The sequence below is a fragment of the Spermophilus citellus genome (assembly GCF_964194105.1).
Source record: "Spermophilus citellus genome assembly, chromosome: 14".
Taxonomy (NCBI): domain Eukaryota; kingdom Metazoa; phylum Chordata; class Mammalia; order Rodentia; family Sciuridae; genus Spermophilus; species Spermophilus citellus.
The window spans coordinates 97879456-97901786 of NC_138194.1; the positions used below are offsets into that span (position 1 = coordinate 97879456).

The following is a 22331-nucleotide window of genomic DNA, read 5'->3' on the forward strand; positions in this document are numbered from 1 at the left end:
AATTGCTTAGGGCCTCACTAAGTCGCTGAGGCCAGTCTCAACCTTGCCATCCTCCTGCCTCAACTTCCTGAGTCACTAGGATTATAGGCCTGTGCCCCCACGCTCACCTTGTTCTGCTGTTTTGATAAATTCAGACCTGCCTGTTCATTCCACTAACTATTGGGATGACCTCATTCCCATTTTGCAAGTTTCTGTGTAAAGGCCACTCATTAGGGAAACACCCCAGGCCTTTTCCAGGTCTTTGCTTCTTCCAGGAGAAGAAAACTAACATATCTAATTGGTGAATTTGGAACAAGTCCTAGAATTCTCTAGCTGAGCTCCACCTCTCCCTTTCTGGAGGAGATGCCTGGCTGTGCAGACAGCAGGTGCTCAGCCTGGGAGGCATCTGCACACAGGGCCAGCAGTGGCTTGGCTTGCAGGTGTGAGCAGCAGGCAGCCTCACACTGTAGCACAGCTCGAAAGATCAGTCCCCACAGCTGTCAGGGGCAGAACTGACATCAGACTCTGTCCTTCTCCTCCATCATGGCTGGTTTAGACCTCAGATGGGAAAACACATTGTCATTTATTAAACTCATATACATTGAAACAAATGACTGCCAGTGATTAACACCTGCCAATGTGTGACAGACACTGTCAGATTTTGCATGTGGTAGAAAATAAAAGCATGGTGTGCCTCATAGAGCCTGTACCCTTCAATGTGGCAACACAAACTCTAAACAAGATAGAGCAGCAGCTAATGATTATTGAGGACCTCTAACATGGCCAGCTGTGCTCCGACTATTCCATCCTATCTATCATGCCCATTTTACAGATAAGGAAAGTGAGCGCTTGCCCAACATTTTAAAACTGGTAAGCGATCTGAACACTGGCAGACTACCTGCTTCTAGAGCCTGCCCACTCATCCTCTCCCTCTGCTGCCTGAAATGACTGATGCAGAGCAGCATCCCCAGGGATCCTGCACACAGAGAAGGCTCCTGTATGAGTTTCACTGCTGTCGAAATGGCAGATACTTGTTTCAGCACATGACAGTCACCAAAAGTACTTCAGTAGCACCAGAGACAGGAACAGGCAGAGGAGACCAAAGAAGCAGGTAGGACTTCCTCTGTAGCTGTCACTGCTCCTCCCAGTGGTGTGTCCAGTGAGTCAAGAAGGACCTGTGACACAACAGTAATCATGCAGAGCCACTGATCAGATAGCATGAGCTCTACCTACTACAACTGTAAGTCTGCATTTGTGAAACTATCCACACAACCAGGTCTGATCAATACACTGTACCTCATCTCTGAATCAACACCATTTAAATGGACTGTAGTCCATAAATACCAGTGGGTACAACTCAATGATGTAATTTAAATATTCAAATTTGAAAGTTCCTAATATGCCTGCAGCCTAGACCCAGGGCATATTTAAGCAAAGTAATTTGTACCTTTCCCAAATGACAAAGATATCCATAAGGTGATACATTGTATTCGTATAAAGAATAGTAAAGAAAAAAAATCCCTGTAATGTTAATTAAATAAACAAATGAGAGCATTTCCTCCTATAATGCAAGATCAAAATGGTCTTAAGAGAATCTTCTGAGCTTCTGTATTATTAGACAAGTACCTAGCAAAGCCCTAGGTGCCCTGTTCCTGGCAGAGAAGAGGCAGGGCAACTGGCCTTTGACTCTGATCACAAACCACTATGACTGTGAGCAGATGCACAGGGATGCAGAGTCCACAGAATTTCTACTAGATTAATTTACTCCAATGTTGCCTATTCAGTGAGAGAGCTAATGTCACCCTGCATTTAGAAAGAAACTTTAAAAGTTCATATACCTTAGCCCAGTTGATCCACCTCTGGGAATCTCTCTGAAAGAAAGCATTTCAGATGAAGTTGCTCGTTGTCCATTTTCCAGTCTTTAAGAACAGAAAGCTGCTTGAAGGCATCAACATACAGAACTACTTTCATTGCACATTCTTTTTTTCACTCATTCATTCATTTAGAAAAGGGTTACAGGCACTAGAGATACAAAAGGGAACAAAGGCAAACCCATCCCTGCTCTCGGGAGCTCAGCCTGCGGATTTCCAGTCACAATCTGACCGTCAGCAGCAGGGATCTTCCCTGCTGGAAGGAAAATGCAGGACGCTTCCAGCACCTTGTTCAGGCAGATGACCTGATCTGAGGGGCAGGGAACGCTCCCCGCAGACGGCACGTCTGAGCAGACAGCCAAAGAACGAACAGCAGCTAACTAAGCCAGGGTGCGGGGATGCACCAGGGAAGGGCAACAGGTACCACAGGGGAGGTCAGAGAGTGAAAACGGTCAGCTGGCTGGAGCAGGCGGCCGAAGCTCACGTTCCTTCAGGAGGAGACAGTGGGGAAGGAGACTGAGGTAGCAGGGCCAGCCTGAGAAGGCCTGTTCTCCTGACACCAAGGCGAACCCTTCAAGGTAACAACAAATCAGATGAGCATTTTAAAGTCATCTCACTGGCTTCCATGTCCAGAGCTGAGCAGACTATCCTACATCCTTAATAAGTCATAGCATATAGCTGAGAAGCAAGATGTGTGGGAATGCTCCGAGTAATAATGAAAATGTAACGTGACTAAGTTTCAAATACAAAATACAAAATCACACATAAAACACAAACTCAATTTTATAAAATGAACATACTGAAAAGGGCCATAGAGCAATACATCAAAATATGAACTGACTTTGGGTAGTGACAAATTACTTTTTCCTTAGCTTTCTGGACTTAGAAAATTTTCTATATAAATCTGTATCATACCTAAAGAAAAAAATGATATAACCTAAACTTCTTAATCTATATTTTACAGAGCAGAGTCCTCATGAAAAAAAAAGCTGCCTTTCTTAACTATTTTATAATTTACACAATGAATATTAACAACACACATAACAGGAATGTGGCCTAAATCTATCGATGGAATTTTGAATACATTCTCCTGTTACTAGGGTGTCATTCAGCTCCTAACAGACCTTGAAATACTGTGACGATAATTGGTTAAGCAAATCCCCCTGAGACAGAGAACAATCATGAGATTTAATTCAATTACAGATTCGTCAAGGGAATGAGTCTTCTTACAACTCCATCAAAGACTTCAGTTGTTCACATTTACAACAACAGAGGACTGAGGCTACAAATTATGGAGCTCACCACGTGATGTGACAGTGTAATGGTGTGATGTGTGTCAGGCATCACACTCACATCTCATCATTTATTCTCACCCTGAACTAAGATTCTATCAGACAACTTAGGCCAGGGTGACAGATGATCAAAAGCAAATGACTGTGTCAAGCTGCACAGAGCACAAGGTTCACAGCATGGGGACTGGGTCAGACTCTGTCACATGCCAGCACCTAGCATTTAACAGACACATGGCTTGCCGAGTTGAACTCAGGGTGAAGAGTCTAGAGCCACCATAGGGTTGTCCGGTCTTTGGGCTTGAGTTCTACCCAAGAAGCTTTTACTTTGCCTCTTCTAGAAACAGGGAAACACTGGCAATGGGCATCTCTTTGCCTTTATTGTATCTGGGAAAATGTTTTCAGAACTCTGGTGGTCACTTTGCTGATGGACTTCTGCAAGGACATATCACAGCTGAGAGAACCCCCCAGGAGGAGGGAATAAGGAACACATTCCTTCACATAGGGCAGACTGACTGCTCCATGCACTGGGAGCATAGTGTCTAATGGTGGTTCATGTTTGAAGGACTCATACCCTACCATGCATCAATTTCACTTCTATCAATTTATCCCACAAGAAGCCTAGAATTATGGGAAGATGAGGGTTCAGAATGTTAATCACTACGTTGTCCATCATAGCAAATACTGGCTATTTAAATGAAAACAGGCCCACATGATAGCAAACACAAATTTTTGCAGTGCTGGGGATCAAACCCAGGGCCCTTCAAATGCCAGGCAGGAACTCCACCACTGAGCTATATCTCCAGCTCTTAATATTTTTTAAAATGAAAGGTTTTCATGGTGCAGTATGTTCTTTTAGAAGCTGAGAATAATACAGTTGGTATTTCATGTTTGAAAACATAATAAAATTAAAGCAATGTGTGTTAATATATCATGATAAAATTATGGACATATGAACCAAACTACCAAGTCATTAAATCTGGAAAAGGGAACTATGGTTTACATGAATTCACATTATATGGGATGTCTGAACCATTTACAACATGCTTGTAGTACTTCTGAAAGAGGGGAATGAAGACTGTTTACAATACGTAGAGTAGAGAAGACAGGCTATGTTTATACCTTTCCTAATAAAGGTTAAACACATTCGCTTGAAGTGAAATGCTCCACCTTCATTAAGCCAATTGGTGCTCAGTTCCAAAAGCAAGCTGCTCTGCCTTGCATTTCAGAGGCAATATATACTAGGAGCTGTGAGGGAGGGTGAATTCTTTCCTCATGTCAAGAAGGCAACATCCTTCACAAATAAGCTTGTAAACAGACCGCAGACGAACAAACATACTGACCCTTCTAGTGCTCTGTGGAGGTCACTTATGCTTACCCTCCAGTTGGGGTCACACAGATCAGTACACTTACCTGCTTGACTTCATGGGTTGCTCGTAGGGGGTCTGCTGAATGGCGTATTCCTGGTACCCTCTCCGAGGCACCAGATCTGCTGCAGTGGTATTGGGATTTGCTGCTCCTGTTTCGGGAGGCCCCGCCTCCACTGGAATGATCTTGGTAGCACCTGAGGTGGAGGCACAATAAACTGCTGACTGGGAGGCACTAGAAAAGGCGACCCATCCCAGCAGAGGCAGTACTGCTGGAAGGCTACCTCCTTACTGCAGGAGTCCTGTGCAACACACTCGCTGTTCTCCAGCTGACACATTCAACTTGCATGTATGCAAGTGTATGTATGTGTGTGTGAGGGGAGAAGGGGCAAGTTTTCTAATCCATCTAAACGTCCTCATGATGGACATCTCTACTTACAATCATATACACGATGTGTGCAAGGTTTATTCAGAGCCACACATGTTGAGCTTTAAGCACAGGCTGCAGGAGATAGCATGGAAGGACAAAAGAGAATACAAACAGGAATTTACACCCTCTGGGGTCAGTCCCAAATACGACATTACCTTAACATCTCTGGAATTCTCCTTCCATGCCATCATTATGACATGAAAAGTTCAGAATGAAAAATCTCTAAGGTCACCTTTGCTTCTGCAATTTTATAATGTGAAATGATCAAAGACCACTTTTATAGCAGTGAACCCTCACACGTGTATACACATACCAAGTGTGTGTGCGCATGGACCCGTGTGTCAGGGGGATGGGAGGTGTCAACTGCTGTTTAGAAAAGTTTCCAATATTGTTTGATATTGTTTCTGGAATATCAAAGAGAACTAATTACACTTTCACCTTACTGTCAAAATCTCAAAATATTGCCACTAAATTTTGAGAAAAACTGTGGAAACTTTCTCTAGCAACCACTGGAAATAGAAAACCCTCCTATAATAATAGAACAGAACAGAACAATCATTCAGAACAGAATGATACTGTTCTGAAGTGAAATTGGGCAAAGTGACTTTCCAGAAAGTTCTAGGCACCTAATTTTACATTGTATATTCTGTACTGATTGCCTGACTCTGCAGTGAAATATTTATTCAGAGTTTTCACTTAAAATTGTGAGTTACTATTAGCATTGAAAATTTACTTTAAAAAAGCAAAGAAAATAGATACTTAAAAGGCAGTAGCTATTTTTAAAATCCTAAACTTGATCTTGTAAATTTTTTGACAGCTACCATTCCAAATAAATAGGAAAAAAATCAAAATATTATCATGCTTTGAAATCTACTATTATAAGCCTCTTTTTGTCTAAAATGTCGCATCCTAGAAGAGACTTTAAAAAATAGCATGGCATATCCACCAGTTATTTCATGTAAAAAGGAAATAGAAATGGAAATTTCTAGTAATACACAATATTTGGAGAACCCACTAAAAATACAAATAGTTAAGCAGAGTTCCCGGGATCAGGGGAGCAGCAGCGTCTGTCTAGGCTGGCTTCCCAGGAAGAGGCAGGTGCTGGTAGCAAGGGAGGGGACCTCCAGTGGAGGCTCTGGAGCACACAAGCCAGTGCTCCTGGAGAGGCAATCCAGAGACACTGTGGCAGGCAGATGCTCTGTGGGCAGCAGCCTTTTCTACTCCACACATTACCCACACAGTCCTGGGGAGGAAGTAAGTCTGTCATTGTCCCATATTCATGGGTGACTAAATGACAGCCCCATCGGCAAATGAACCACCGACCACAGTTCTGGTTTGAGCCCGAACTCCCGATAAGACTACCCTGCCAGGCTGCTCCGGGACAGTCCTGCCGAAAGCCCATTTTGCCATTCCCACCATCATGGCACCTGGAATGGCTTCGTGAGCAGTTAGAACCACACTGATGATGGGTTTCTTGGCTCCAGAAAGCTGTCCCGCCTCCTTTCCTGAGATCTTCTGGACCTTCTCTGTTTTCTGTGCCCGAGGTCTTTTTGGGCCCTTTTCTCGATCATCGTCTTTATACTTCTTTTCTAGTTCAATATCCGACTCATTACCTAGGGAGAAAATGCCAAGATATATAAACTAGCCTTCCAAATTAGTGACAGAGTCATTCCTGGGGTGATGACAGTAAAGGAGATGGGACCTCCCTGCCTCTCCTTGGCCCACAGAGCCATGCAGGCCACTGTGTCACTCCGGGCACCATCTCTTGGCTTGTTATCCCTTCAGTGCAATGCAGTTCACTGCACCCAGCCCAGGCCACCTGCAGGCACAGGAATGCACTGACAGGTGAAGCTGACTTCAGATTCAATAACAAACAACACTGCACCGAACACTCACAGTCTGAGAAAGAAGCCACTCTCTTACTGGCTTACCTGCCCAATGCCTCTGCATGCAGCCTGGTGGGTGTAAACAGTGATGTAGGCGGACCCTGCCCTGGCAGCCCCTGTGGCCCAACAGGAGAGACACACATGCAAAGTGTGCAGTCAAGAGCAGTCTGCTCTGCACTGAATGGAACAGAAGGGTACAGAAAGGAAGAATCCATCTGCGAAGTCAGAAAGGCCTTAGACAAACATCCCTCAGCTATGCATAAAATTCAAGTTTAGTGACGGGCAGTTGGGAGTATAGCAGTCAGAGCCCAGAGTCAAAGGAGAGTGGTGTCAAAGGAGTCAGTGTGATAGGAAATGGGGATACCCCAGGATGAGAAAGAAAAGACAAGGAGCATTCCAGAGCTCTGACTCATGAGGAAGGAGGGCATTAAAAAAAAAAAAAAAATCTGGTAAAGGGAGTAAGTCCAAGTCTTGGAGGGCTTGACTGCCCAGGAGAAGTCTGGATCTTCCTTTGGTGCTTGCCAGGGGGTGAACCTCCAATGATCACGGAGCCCAGTCACACAGCTGAGTGAGAGAAGCTGTGAAGTGGCTTGAATGACGGAGCACAGGCCTGGCTCCTGTTCCCAGGGCCCCTGTTCAGATGGTGACTCACATCTCCTGAAGGTTCAAAGGGAGAAATCTAATTATCCAAGGCTGACCCTAATCTAGAATTCCTTAAAGCAATGAGGAGCCAAACAAAACATGTCTAGTTCCCACACAATGGCAGACTCCCAGGTGCACCTCTTGGAAGGCAATGGTGATCCACCAAAGCAGACCAAGCCAGAGAACAGGCAGACTAAACCATGCTTTGAGTGTGCATCAGTGTTGTGGAGGATGCACTGGATAAGCTCAAACAGCACTCAAACACACAGAACCAGTCCATCGCCACTGGCAGCAACCTTCACAGAGGAACACGGTATCCTCCAGAGGGGCAAGGAAAGCTTCTCTGCTAAATCTAAGGAGCACAGAGTCCTCTCTGAATGCTGTGAGAGCATGCTATTTGAGCTCCCTACGAGAGAAGGAAATACAGGAAGGATGGGTGGGGAGCTCTCTTAGAATGAAAGTCACAGAATCTATAATGACCTGCCTTGGGTCCCTGTTTCAGAGTGCATGCCACTCCACATAAGTCTTTTTCAGAGTGCATTTGGGGTGAATGGGTAGGCACACAACAGGCAATAGACAGGCAGGCACAAGGAGCGCGTCTGGAAAAGTGCTGGAATGTGGGGTTATCAGGGAGGTGCAACCAGAGCCAGGAGCAATAAGAATCCAGGTGGGTGGGAAAAGTCAAGGGAAGCAGGCAAAGACAAAGTGGCAGTTGGTTCCCTGGAAGCTGAGGCAGCCTCAGCAATCCAACACCTAGACCACAAAGGCAGCCTGGAGAAGGATGGACTGACTCCGGGAAGGAGAGTCCCTCACGACGAGGCCAGAGAAAAACTTGGCTAAGGAGTTTAATGATAAGAACCCACATTCTCAGTTTCTGTTCTACAACTGAAGGTTGGAGTGCTTGGCCTGGAGTCCAGGCACCTGGATCATCTCTAGAGTCATAAAACAGTGTTAGGGAAGTTTCAAATTGACTGGAAAAGGTCCTTAACCATATAATCAGAATCAACATTCAATTGTTAATATCAAACTGAAGAGAAAAATGAGAAGCTGAGCTCGTGAGGCAGACAGAACTGCACACCTCACTCCAAGGCCAATTCAAGGACCAATGTCCATCCTTGAAGGACACAGGACACCTCTGGGGGTGCACAGGCGGAGCTGGTGCTGGAGGTCTCCACAGCTACTTTTGGGCTCACGTTCTGACAGGCTTGGTGGCTTCATGCCCACAGCAGTGTGGGCTTTATTTTATTTTATTTTATTTTTTAGTGGCTATAACAAAAACATTTCCAAAGGTCTACAAATTGTCTGAGTCATAGAAGTCTTTTTTGTAGTCTGCATATTGGGTGATACACATGCCTAAATAACTAAAGCAGAATATGCTGGTTATTATAAAAAGGTAGAAACAACATCTTATAGAATTTTTGCCCTTAAAATGATGCTTCACTCTATAATAGAATTTGCCATGGGATACAATTCAATATGTGGGTGATATGCTAGGAACAGATATGGTCCCATAAAAAGTACCTGAAAATTAGAGCTCACCAAAGCATAAGCCAGTTGATGGCATGAATCAAAAACCAAACAAGCAAACACACACTATAGCTGGGGGTTAGTAGGAGGCAGAGTTGTAGGAGGTGGGGGATAGTAGGAGGTGAGGTTAGTAGGAGGTAGGGGTTAGTAGGAGGTGGGGGTAGTAGGAGGTGGGGGGTGTAGTAGGAGGCAGGGGGTTAGTTAGAGGCGGGGGGGGGTAGTAGGAGGCGGGGGGGGGATAGTAGGAGGCAGGGGGTTAGTAGGAGGTGGGGAGTTAATAGGAGGTGGGGGTAGTAGGAGGTGGGGGGTTAGTAGGAGGTGGGGGGTTAGTAGGAGGTGGGGGTTAGTAGGAGGAGGGGTTAGTAGGAAATGGGGTTAGTAGGAGGTGGGGGTAGTAGGAGGTGGGGGTTAGTAGGAGGTGGGGGTTAGTAGGAGTGGGGATTAGTAGGAGGTGGGGATTAGTAGGAGGTAGGGTTAGTAGGAGGTGGGGGTTAGTAGGAGGTGGGGGGGTTAGTAGGAGGTGGGGGTAGTAGGAGGTGGGGGTTAGTAGGAGGTGGGGGTTAGTAGGAGGTGGGGGTTAGTAGGAGGTGGGGTTAGTAGGAGGTGGGGGTTAGTAGGAGGTGGGGTTGGTAGGAGTGGGGGTTAGTAGGAGGTGGGGGGTTAGTAGGAGGTGGGGGGTTAGTAGGAGGTGGGGGGTTAGTAGGAGGTGGGGGGTTAGTAGGAGGTGGGGGGTTAGTAGGAGGTGGGGGGTTAGTAGGAGGTGGGGGTTAGTAAGAGGTGGGGTTAGTAGGAGGTGGGGGTTAGTAGGAGGTGGGGGTTAGTAGGAGGTGGGGGTTAGTAGGAGGTGGGGGTTAGTAGGAGGTGGGGGTTAGTAGGAGGTGGGGGTTAGTAGGAGGTGGGGGTTAGTAGGAGGTGGGGTTAGTAGGAGGTGGGGTTAGTAGGAGGTGGGGGGTTAGTAGGAGGTGGGGGTTAGTAGGAGGTGGGGGTTAGTAGGAGGTGGGGATTAGTAGGAGGTGGGGATTAGTAGGAGGTGGGGTTAGTAGGAGGTGGGGGGTTAGTAGGAGGTGGGGGGTTAGTAGGAGGTGGGGGGTTAGTAAGAGGTGGGGTTAGTAGGAGGTGGGGGTTAGTAGGAGGTGGGGGTTAGTAGGAGGTGGGGGTTAGTAGGAGGTGGGGGTTAGTAGGAGGTGGGGATTAGTAGGAGGTGGGGGTTAGTAGGAGGTGGGGGTTAGTAGGAGGTGGGGGTTAGTAGGAGGTGGGGGGTTAGTAGGAGGTGGGGGTTAGTAGGAGGTGGGGGTTAGTAGGAGGTGGGGGTTAGTAGGAGGTGGGGGTTAGTAAGAGGTGGGGTTAGTAGGAGGTGGGGGTTAGTAGGAGGTGGGGGTTAGTAGGAGGTGGGGTTAGTAGGAGGTGGGGGTTAGTAGGAGGTGGGGGTTAGTAGGAGGTGGGGGTTAGTAGGAGGTGGGGTTAGTAGGAGGTGGGGTTAGTAGGAGGTGGGGTTAGTAGGAGGTGGGGGGTTAGTAGGAGGTGGGGTTAGTAGGAGGTGGGGTTAGTAGGAGGTGGGGTTAGTAGGAGGCAGGGGGTTAGTAGGAGGCAGGGGGTTAGTAGGAGGCAGGGGGTTAGTAGGAGGCAGGGGGTTAGTAGGAGGCGGGGGTTATTAGGAGGCGGGGGTTAGTAGGAGGCGGGGGTTAGTAGGAGGTGGGGGGTTAGTAGGAGGTGGGGGGTTAGTAGGAGGTGGGGGGTTAGTAGGAGGTGGGGGGTTAGTAGGAGGTGGGGGTTAGTAGGAGGTGGGGGTTAGTAAGAGGTGGGGTTAGTAGGAGGTGGGGGTTAGTAGGAGGTGGGGGTTAGTAGGAGGTGGGGATTAGTAGGAGGTGGGGATTAGTAGGAGGTGGGGGTTAGTAGGAGGTGGGAGTTAGTAGGAGGTGGGGGTTAGTAGGAGGTGGGGGTTAGTAGGAGGTGGGGATTAGTAGGAGGTGGGGGTTAGTAGGAGGTGGGGGTTAGTAGGAGGTGGGGGTTAGTAGGAGGTGGGGGTTAGTAGGAGGTGGGGGTTAGTAGGAGGTGGGGATTAGTAGGAGGTGGGGATTAGTAAGAGGTGGGGTTAGTAGGAGGTGGGGTTAGTAGGAGGTGGGGGTTAGTAGGAGGTGGGGGTTAGTAGGAGGTGGGGTTAGTAGGAGGTGGGGGTTAGTAGGAGGTGGGGGTTAGTAGGAGGTGGGGGTTAGTAGGAGGTGGGGTTAGTAGGAGGTGGGGTTAGTAGGAGGTGGGGTTAGTAGGAGGTGGGGGGTTAGTAGGAGGTGGGGGTTAGTAGGAGGTGGGGGTTAGTAGGAGGTGGGGTTAGTAGGAGGTGGGGTTAGTAGGAGGTGGGGTTAGTAGGAGGTGGGGGTTAGTAGGAGGTGGGGGGTTAGTAGGAGGTGGGGGGTTAGTAAGAGGTGGGGTTAGTAGGAGGTGGGGGTTAGTAGGAGGTGGGGGTTAGTAGGAGGGGGGGTTAGTAGGAGGTGGGGGTTAGTAGGAGGTGGGGATTAGTAGGAGGTGGGGGTTAGTAGGAGGTGGGGTTAGTAGGAGGTGGGGGTTAGTAGGAGGTGGGGGTTAGTAGGAGGTGGGGGTTAGTAGGAGGTGGGGGTTAGTAGGAGGTGGGGGTTAGTAGGAGGTGGGGGTTAGTAGGAGGTGGGGGTTAGTAAGAGGTGGGGTTAGTAGGAGGTGTGGATTAGTAGGAGGGTGGGGGTTAGTAGGGGTGGGAGTTAGTAGGAGGTGGGGGTTAGTAGGAGGTGGGGGTTAGTAGGAGGTGGGGGTTAGTAGGAGGTGGGGGTTAGTAGGAGGTGGGGGTTAGTAGGAGGTGGGGGTTAGTAGGAGGTGGGGTTAGTAGGAGGTGGGGATTAGTAAGAGGTGGGGTTAGTAGGGAGGTGGGGTTAGTAGGAGGTGGGGGTTAGTAGGAGGTGGGGGTTAGTAGGAGGTGGGGTTAGTAGGAGGTGGGGTTAGTAGGAGGTGGGGGTTAGTAGGAGGTGGGGGTTAGTAGGAGGTGGGGTTAGTAGGAGGTGGGGTTAGTAGGAGGGTGGGTTGTAGGAGGTGAGTTTAGTAGGAGGTGGGGGTTAGTAGGAGGTGGGGGTTAGTAGGAGGTGGGATTAGTAGGAGGTGGGGTTAGTAGGAGGTGGGGTTAGTAGGAGGTGGGGGGTTAGTAGGAGGTGGGGGGTTAGTAGGAGGTGGGGGGTTAGTAAGAGGTGGGGTTAGTAGGAGGTGGGGGGTTAGTAGGAGGTGGGGGTTAGTAGGAGGTGGGGGTTAGTAGGAGGTGGGGATTAGTAGGAGGTGGGGGTTAGTAGGAGGTGGGGGTTTAGTAGGAGGTGGGGGTTAGTAGGAGGTGGGGGTTAGTAGGAGGTGGGGGGTTAGTAGGAGGTGGGGGGTTAGTAGGAGGTGGGGGTTAGTAGGAGGTGGGGGTTAGTAGGAGGGTTAGTAGGAGGTGGGGGTTAGTAAGAGGTGGGGTTAGTAGGAGGTGGGGGTTAGTAGGAGGTGGGGGTTAGTAGGAGGTGGGGGTTAGTAGGAGGTGGGGGTTAGTAGGAGGTGGGGGTTAGTAGGAGGTGGGGGTTAGTAGGAGGTGGGGGTTATAGGAGGTGGGGGTTAGTAGGAGGTGGGGGTTAGTAGGAGGTGGGGGTTAGTAGGAGGTGGGGGTTAGTAGGAGGTGGGGGTTAGTAGGAGGTGGGGGTTAGTAGGAGGTGGGGGTTAGTAGGAGGTGGGGGTTAGTAGGAGGTGGGGGTTAGTAGGAGGTGGGGGTTAGTAGGAGGTGGGGGTTAGTAGTAGGTGGTGGGGTTAGTAGGAGGTGGGGGTTAGTAGGAGGTGGGGGTTAGTAGGAGGTGGGGTTAGTAGGAGGTGGGGGTTAGTAGGAGGTGGGGTTAGTAGGAGGTGGGGGTTAGTAGGAGGCAGGGGGTTAGTAGGAGGTGGGGTTAGTAGGAGGTGGGGGTTAGTAGGAGGTGGGGGTTAGTAGGAGGCAGGGGGTTAGTAGGAGGCAGGGGGTTAGTAGGAGGCAGGGGGTTAGTAGGAGGCAGGGGGTTAGTAGGAGGCAGGGGGTTAGTAGGAGGCAGGGGGTTAGTAGGAGGCAGGGGGTTAGTAGGAGGCAGGGGGTTAGTAGGAGGCAGGGGGTTAGTAGGAGGCAGGGGGTTAGTAGGAGGCGGGGGTTAGTAGGAGGCGGGGGTTAGTAGGAGGCGGGGTAGTAGGAGGCGGGGGTTAGTAGGAGGTGGGGGGTTAGTAGGAGGTGGGGGGTTAGTAGGAGGTGGGGGGTTAGTAGGAGGTGGGGGTTAGTAGGAGGTGGGGGTTAGTAAGAGGTGGGGTTAGTAGGAGGTGGGGGTTAGTAGGAGGTGGGGGTTAGTAGGAGGTGGGGATTAGTAGGAGGTGGGGATTAGTAGGAGGTGGGGATTAGTAGGAGGTGGGAGTTAGTAGGAGGTGGGAGTTAGTAGGAGGTGGGGGTTAGTAGGAGGTGGGGGTTAGTAGGAGGTGGGGGTTAGTAGGAGGTGGGGGTTAGTAGGAGGTGGGGGTTAGTAGGAGGTGGGGGTTAGTAGGAGGTGGGGGTTAGTAGGAGGTGGGGGTTAGTAGGAGGTGGGGGTTAGTAGGAGGTGGGGATTAGTAGGAGGTGGGGATTAGTAAGAGGTGGGGTTAGTAAGAGGTGGGGTTAGTAGGAGGTGGGGTTAGTAGGAGGTGGGGGTTAGTAGGAGGTGGGGGTTAGTAGGAGGTGGGGGTTAGTAGGAGGTGGGGATTAGTAGGAGGTGGGGATTAGTAGGAGGTGGGGGTTAGTAGGAGGTGGGGGTTAGTAGGAGGTGGGGGTGTTAGTAGGAGGTGGGGGTTAGTAGGAGGTGGGGGTTAGTAGAAGGTGGGGGTAGTAGAAGGTGGGGTAGTAGAAGGTGGGGGTTAGTAGGAGGTGGGGATTAGTAGGAGGTGGGGGTTAGTAGAAGGTGGGGGTAGTAGGAGGTGGGGTTAGTAGGAGGTGGGGGGTTAGTAGGAGGAGGGGTTAGTAGGAGGTGGGGGTTAGTAGGAGGTGGGGTTAGTAGGAGGTGGGGTTAGTAGGAGGTGGGGGTTAGTAGGAGGTGGGGGTTAGTAGGAGGTGGGGGTTAGTAGGAGGTGGGGGTTAGTAGGAGGTGGGGGTTAGTAGGAGGTGGGGGTTAGTAGGAGGTGGGGGTTAGTAAGAGGTGGGGGTAGTAGGAGGTGGGGGTTAGTAGGAGGTGGGGGTTAGTAGGAGGTGGGGATTAGTAGGAGGTGGGGATTAGTAGGAGGTGGGGATTAGTAGGAGGTGGGGGTAGTAGAAGGTGGGGGTAGTAGAAGGTGGGGGTTAGTAGGAGGTGGGGGTTAGTAGGAGGTGGGGGTTAGTAGGAGGTGGGGGTAGTAGGAGGTGGGGGTAGTAGGAGGTGGGGGGTTAGTAGGAGGTGGGTTAGTAGGAGGTGGGGTTAGTAGGAGGTGGGGTTAGTAGGAGGTGGGGGTTAGTAGGAGGTGGGGGTTAGTAGGAGGTGGGGGTTAGTAGGAGGTGGGGGTTAGTAGGAGGTGGGGTTAGTAGGAGGTGGGGGTTAGTAGGAGGCAGGGGGTTAGTAGGAGGCAGGGGGTTAGTAGGAGGCAGGGGGTTAGTAGGAGGCAGGGGGTTAGTAGGAGGCAGGGGGTTAGTAGGAGGCAGGGGGTTAGTAGGAGGCAGGGGGTTAGTAGGAGGCAGGGGGTTAGTAGGAGGCAGGGGGTTAGTAGGAGGTGGGGGTTAATAGGAGGTGGGGTTAGTAGGAGGTGGGGTTAGTAGGAGGTGGGGTTAGTAGGAGGTGGGGTTAGTAGGAGGTGGGGTTAGTAGGAGGTGGGGGTTAATAGGAGGTGGGGTTAGTAGGAGGTGGGATTAGTAGAAGGTGGGGGATTAGTAGAAGGTGGGGGATTAGTAGAAGGTGGGGGGTTAGTGGAAGGTGGGGGTTAATAGGAGTGGGGGTTAGTAGGAGTGGGGGTTAGTAGGAGGTGGGGGTTAGTAGGAGGTGGGGGGTTAGTGGAAGGTGGGGTTAGTGGAAGGTGGGGTTAGTAGGAGGTGGCTAAAGAGCTCCCATGCTCTGCAGGGAGGGAGTGGACCACTCTGCTCTAGGCGGCAGGCCTTGTGAGCACACTGCAGAGCTGGTGATGAACATGGTGCCGGGGGTGGGGAAGGTTTGGAAGCCTTGTCACATTAAAATCCAGTGTGGGGAAAGCCCTGAGTTGTGAGTAGTGGGTAGGGGTAGGGTGGGGGCCAGAATCCGCCTGTCTGTCGGCTAACTCTTCAGCAGCTCCTGCTTGACCATTCCTCTGGGAAAGTGGCTGCTGGGAAGTGCCAGTGCTGGTACCCACCCTACCCCTACCCACTTCCAGCTCCCACCCCTCTTTGGGGGCAAGAGTCCCTCCACAGAGCTAAGAAGCTGCTGCACCTTTCCTCCAGGACCTGGGCCCAGCCAGTGGTGTCCAGGAGAAGGGGGCCAGGGGCTCTGAGAGGGGCTCTGCCGCCCAGTAGGTGAGGTACTGCCATGGACATTGCCATGCCCCTGCCTAGAACTGCAGCAGGGGCCAGCCACCAGGACAGGGCAAGTGGAAGCCCGGGTCAGTGCCTTCACCTTCAGGGTCACAAAGGAAAAGGGAGATCCTGAACTTAATGGCACAGCTGTGCTGGACCCAAGGCCCAGACTCCTTGTCACATAAGGAAGAGACTCGATTCTTAATTCGTTTTTAAATGATGCCTCTACTAGTAAGGTCTTGAATAAGACACTCAGAAACCACCTTATACCTCGACCCTAGAGTGAAACACTTTCTCCTCAAAAACCTGAACTGTCTCTTTCTCCTTAAACACCTTCAATGGCTACACTCTCTTCCTCATCGGAGAAGGTAGTAGATAAAGCCCTCCGAGGTTTGCCATAAACCACCTATACTCTGCCCCTGCACAGATAAGGCCATGACTTCCAAGCACACACGCTCCCTCTGTGGGCTCCGACAATATGAACCACAAGTCAACCAAACCCCCCAAGCTACTGCAGCTGCTGGACCCGCGCATGCACCCTGACCCACTGCAACAGCTGGGAGACAGTTGCCAGAGTCTTGTTGCCCAAAGCCAAAGTGATGACAGGTGGCAGGAAAAAGAAGGTGAAGGAGTAAAAGAAGGTGAAGGAGTAAGAAATGTGACAGGGTAGGAAAAAAGCCTGGGAAAGACAGAGCAGGTGACAACCACGTGCCTTTCAATGCTACTGGACAGCCAACAGCCCCCTGCCTGGGCCTGTGGGCTCTCTGCACACTTCGGATCCTCCTTGACGCAGGAGCAGCCACAGTGAAGCCAGCAGCATCTCTCTGAACCACCACTGCAGTGACTGATGCTGGCATCCACTGTGGCAACATCCCCAGAGTCCAAACCCACAGCCCAGCAGCACCCTGTGAAAAACCCCTGGCTCCCTCTCTGCAATGACCCAGTCCCCACACCCGCACGCCCACTTCCTGAGACTACATCCAGATAAATGCCTGCAGCCACAGTGGCTCCCGGGCGCACAAACCAAGATACCCCCAGGACTACCCGAAGTGCACAGATGGGAGCCCCACAGCCTCTGTTCTCCATGTCACCCGCTGTGGACCCACAGCCCAGGCCAATCACGTTCTCGTCTCCAGAGCTTCAGAAGCCTCAGCACAGGATTTCTCATGGCTCTGGGCACACTGGGCCAGGAACCACACTGAGCAGCTAAAGAAGTGGTTCTTGGCGATGATCTTGGCAGATGGCTCCAGGACCAGGGTCCTATAGAGAAGAGCAGGTACACTCGCTGAGGTCAGTGCCCAGGGTATTAGGAAGCAACAAATAATTCAAGGTCAGACACCAAGCATGTGGCTGGTGACAAGGGCCAGCATGAAGACCTGGATGCTACCCAGAGACGCTGGCCACAAGTGCAAGGGCTCAGCACTTCTTTGTGAAAGTGCAGGAAACATGGAGGGAAGAAGAGAAGGGCATTTTAACAAGTCTTGTTGGTAAGTCTGTGTTCATTTCCTTTTGGACACCAGAGTTCGCATTCCCACTTGACCTGGGTGCTCATGAACTTCCCGGCACCCTCACTTGACCCATCTCTGCACTATGCAAGGCTGACTTTTCCCCACCGACGCGCCTCCTAGACTCCTGCTGGAAGTCATGCTGGTGGGTGCTTTTGTGAGTGCATGGCGTTTCTCACCCAGCTCACCTGTAACTTGGCCTTTCAAGAAGGTGCTTTTACTAAAAAATGACAAAAGCATGGCATTTGCAGGGAAATGGATGGCACTAGAGCAGGTTATGCTAAGTGAAGCTAACCAATCCCTAAAAAATAAATGCCAAATGTCTTCTTTGATATAAGGAGAGCAACTAAGAACAGAACAGGGAGGAAAAGCATGAGAAGAAGATTAACATTAAACAGGGCGAGAGGTGGGAGGAAAAGGGAGAGAGAAGGGAAATTGCATGGAAATGGAAGGAGACCCCCATCGATATACAAAATTACATACAAGAGGAAGTGAGGGGAAAGGGAAAAAAAAACAAGGGAGAGAAATGAACTACAGTAGATGGGGTAGAGAGAGAAGATGGGAGGGGAGGGGAAGGGGGATAGTAGAGGATAGGAAAGGCAGCAGAATACAACAGACACTAGTATGGCAGTATGTAAAAACGTGGATGTGTAACCGATGGGATTCTGCAATCTATATACAGGGTAAAAATGGGAGTTCATAACCCACTTGAATCAAATGTATGAAATATGATATGTCAAGAGCTATGTAATGTTTTGAACAACTAATAATTTTAAAAAAGCAAAAAAAAAAAAAAAGAAGGTGCTTTTAAATAGTTTCCTGCTTCCTCTGAGTTACTGATTTTTTAAATTTTCCTACTTTCCCCCCCAGATAATGCCCACATTCCCTTCAGCTTCCTTTCTTTTGCTTCCTCTGGGGGGAAAGAAAAAGCTTAACTGAAGGTCTGTTCACGTACCACAGCCCCAAACACTGCTGCTGAGCAGCTCATCCACCCCCAACCCACCTCCCCCTGACAGGGATCCCAGGGCCACTGTGCTAAAGGCCAAGGTGAGCAAAACAAAAGCTGGCACTTGCTCTCTGGGTCCTCAGCCAAGGACAATTGCTCCTAGTGGCTTTACACAGTTGAACAGTCCCAGTGGAGCCTGCAGCCAAGGTCCACAGTGCACTTGCTTGCACCGCTGGCTCGAGGCACAGCAGATCGCCATTCCAGCGCCAGCCTCCAGGGCCAGGCGTTTATAATCCATTACGCGTGCCCAGAGCATGCGGGCTCTTCCAGCTCTACAGAGCCACTTCTTGCTAAGTGGTGATGATTCTTGGGAGAGAAAGAAAGCAAGAGCTATCTATGCTCCAAGAATCAGGGCCATCTGCCTACACCAAGACAGTCTGAACCCCCTAGCAACACACACATTGCGAAGAGTCACCCTGCTGGGATGGCAGGACATGGGGCAGTCAGAGAGCTCCCAGCAGAAATCCAGCTGCCCACTAATATCAAATGGGAATTACGGATAATTCATTTATCCTTGTTCCATAGAACGTCCGGTTGACCTCGAGCCTAGGCAGAGCACCTGAAGAGGTGCAGTGGTCAAGCTGAAGTCCTAAGAAAGACATCTTAGTGTGGAAAATAAAAACATCAAGGGGGCTGCATGGAGGGGATCCAGGTCTATCCAAGTCTTCTAGATGCCTCTTTCAAAACAACTGCTTTCCAGATGTCCTGCTTCAGGGGCATGTGGGACTCACAAGGGCTATGCTTTGGATAAGGAGTATCTCCCGAAAGACCCTTGTGTTAAAGGCCTGGCCCTCAGCTTGGCACTGCTGGGAAGTGGTGGGACCTTCAGGATGTAGGGCCAGAGGAAGGAAGATAGGTCACTGGGGCTGTGCCCTGGAAGGGGCTATTGGTCCCCCAGCCTTTCCCTATCTCTTTCTTACTTCCTGGTCACCATGAGGTGAGGAACTTTGCTCTACCACGCACTCCCAGCCATGAAGTGCTGCCTCACCACAGGCCCTAAAACAACAGAGCCAAGCAACCATGAACTAAAACGTCTGAAACCCTCTGAGACCACCAACCACAATAAACCCTTCCATCTTGTAAGTTGATTATCTCAGGTATTTTGTCATAGTAATAGACTGTGACTCACACACACAAATCTACAGTAATATTCTGTTTTCAAACTGTAGCAAATATTTGAAAATATTTTCACTGAGCTCTAGAAAAGATTCTTATCCAAGAAAAAAACAGAATGTATTTTAGAAAGATCAATAACTGAAATCTGTCTGAAATGCTTAAAAGCCAGAGTAGGTGACATCATAACCCTATAAATGCTTTCTGACCCTACCCTGGGGAGCCAGGTCACAGGGAAGGAGAGCAGTATCGATCCTCTCAGAAGATGTGGCTTTCACACAGAAATATCTAGTTGCAGTGTACACGTTCTGGTATTTCTCCTCTGACCAGCATCATCAAACAGAGATAAACCACTCTACCACAGCAATTCCTCACGCGGGGTACCAAGACGGTTTGCAAAGCACTTTCAGGCACAATTAGCACCCTGAAACACCACTAATCCACACACTTTTCAGCCAGTCTTTTCAATCTCACTTTTCTCTCCAACGCTCTTACCAATGTGGTCCTCCAGAAAGCAAGGCCCTAGCTACGGTCCCTGGTCCATCAAGCCTCACTTCAAGCTGTGTCCTAGGAGGATCCAGCTGTGACTATCAATGCACCAGAACGGTGCCTTTCAAAGTCTTTTTAAGAGCAGGACTTTTTCCAAATGACCTCTTTGGGCAATTTCAACATAATCAAGGGTAGAAGGACATGACTCCTTAGATGGTGAGTGGGGTCCCAGCCAGCTCCCCTGACAACCTCCCACGTCCTCCTTGGTGTACTTGCAGCACAAGCCACTGAACACCCCTAAAGAGCAAGAACCTAAAATCTACTGGATCGGGACACACGAGATACTCTTCCAAAGACCACTTTAAGTAAACGTCCCCATCTAGAGAAGGCATGGTGGAGAAGCCAGATGTGGAGTCAAGGGCATCTAAGTGGAGACCTGGGCTCTGCCTTTCAGCTAAATGAACTTAGAACTCTCTCTGAACCATGATCGCATCTGCAGAATCAATCACTGTAAGGCTCACAAAAGAGAAGAGACGCAGAGCCCCTCACATGGTGAGACACACACAGTGGCCCTTGAGATGTGTATGCTACATGCAAAAGTCCCACTCAGGCCTGAGACTGGAGCTACACCAGGCTCCTGTGCATAGCTTCAGGTACCCATGGTTAACCACCATCCAAAAATCTCAGAAATCAATCAATTCATAGGTTGCAAATAACTTCTGTTAGAGTATAATGTTCTAATTATTCTATTTTACTGTACTCACTTTATAAATTAAACTTTTTATAGATATCTATTTACAGGAAAAAACACAGTATATACAGGGTTTGGTCCTATCCATGGGTCCAGGCATCAGCTGAGGGTGTTGGGGACGTAGCTCCCTCAGAGAAGGGGACAACTGGACCACTCGGGTTTCATTTATGGTTTTAATAAAGAGCAGCAGTGAAGCGCTGCCTCACCTGCCACCTAGCCTGCGGGAGTCACTGACAATCTCAGGACTGTGACTTTAATTTCTTGACATCTGTGCCATATTGCTCTTCACCCCTAGCACACTGACATCATTCTTTATATTTCACTTCCTTTGGAAACCCCACAGCACTTTTTAAAGTGATGACGGTGCACAATGGGCATGTGAACCTTGGAGGGGAAGCAGACGCTCCATGCCCCAGTGCTGAACCTCCCCCCATGCCAGCAGCCCCCCTGGTGCCCACAAGTGCACACACATGCACATGCATACACTCTTGTCCCAAGCTCTGATCAAGGAAACCTCACCAAGAAGGAAACCCAGCTGGAACAAAATCCAAGTAGGTTCCTTTTACCACAAACGCTTCCTGTGCTTTGCCCTCCACCCCTCCTCTCCTGGGAGCCCCTTCAGCAGAGACCCTACCTTGTTTCCCAATCCTATGTGATCTGGGTGTGCATGTTTCACCCCTGAATTCCCAGCACAATTTGTCAGAGTCCCCTCTTGCAACCTGATAGTCAGACAAGATATGCTACACTGAGAATGGGCAGGTGAAGAGTTAAATGTAAATGCAATCACACGTTTGAAGAAATTAGTTCATATGCATTCATTTATAATTAACACTGCACTAATATTCTAAAGTACCTATTCTAAATTGCCCCAGAACTAATTAAATCTCAAAATGCCCCAGAGAGCAAAAATGTTATCAACCACATTAACAAAAGGCCCAGAACAGTTGTCAGAACAGCAGACTGATGAGGGATTATATTCTGGGGCTCTGCCACCAATTTGCTCCACCCTGCTAAGACAGCAGTTTAAGAGCTTCTCAGACCTAGCAGCTCTGTTACCTGCTGAATATGCATCCTCTGCTTTCCCTCTTCCCCGGGGCTTTCTCACATCTTCCTGTCTCTCCTGTGATGACAGAAGGACAGGTGAGCACTGCTTCCAGAGCACTGTTCCCACAGGGACTGACTGACACAAACCCAGGACAGGCATGCGGCCTTCACCTGCACCTTGCCCCAGTCACTACACATACAGCTGCCACAAACCACCCCACTCCTGACCTGTGCCCACATTCCCCCAGCTGCAGGCTTTTGCATGAAACTTCAGGCAGCAAATGCCTCCTGCCCCCCCCTCTCCACCGGCTCCCCCACTGCCAAATCATCGATAGAGGAGTACCTCATAGCCTGCAGCCCAGAGCCTGCAGCCCCCTCCTCCAGGGAAACTTCCAGGACATGCCCCTTCACCTGTGGCTCAGCCCACTACCACATTTCATCTATTTATATCCCTGCCTGCTCTCCAGACTCAGCTGCTCAAGGGAAGAAACTCCTCTTACTCAAGTTCAATCCCCAAAGTCTGGCTCAGAACCCACAAGAGCTACTCAGGAGTAGGAGACGAGAATCTGCTGCTGCAGGGACCTCACATAGCCCACAGCTGTAGCCAACCTCCTCAACATCTGGGGAGCATGTCTTGCCTCAACGGGCATGGGGCCCAGGGGCGTCACTCCAGAGTATCTCAGACCTCAGGACTGCCACAGACAGCACTCCTTCAAAACATGGTCACAATGCACAACAGCCACCTGCTTCTCTCAGAACCATTCATTACATCCCTTGCATCAGGGATTGCATCACACCCACCAGGCCCAGGCCCTCCACTCCAGGAGGTAGTGGGCAGCCCACTAAGCTTCAGACAGCGATACTGCCTCTAAGCACCAGTCCACTGGATTCCACCAGAGTCCCTAAGAGCACCAATCCCCAGGCTGGCCTCCATGATGCTGATCAAGAAAGTATTACTTT

At 49.9% G+C, this 22331-nt stretch overlaps 1 protein-coding gene across 5 annotated transcripts in view; it reads right to left on the reverse strand.

Moving 5' to 3' along the window:
• The window catches only part of ZFAT (zinc finger and AT-hook domain containing), a 194199-nt gene that overhangs the window by 121061 nt on the left and 50807 nt on the right, over positions 1–22331 (reverse strand). For all 5 annotated transcript variants that reach the window (XR_014018835.1, XM_081266609.1, XM_081266608.1 and 2 more), the window contains 2 exons: positions 6364–6549; positions 4553–4703 (listed from right to left, as the gene is read on the reverse strand). Coding sequence is in view for 4 of the 5 variants with exons in the window: in XM_081266609.1 (XP_081122735.1) it covers positions 4553–4703; positions 6364–6549 (337 nt within the window). In the remaining variant the exon portion in view is untranslated. The remainder of the gene's footprint in view (positions 1–4552; positions 4704–6363; positions 6550–22331) is intronic.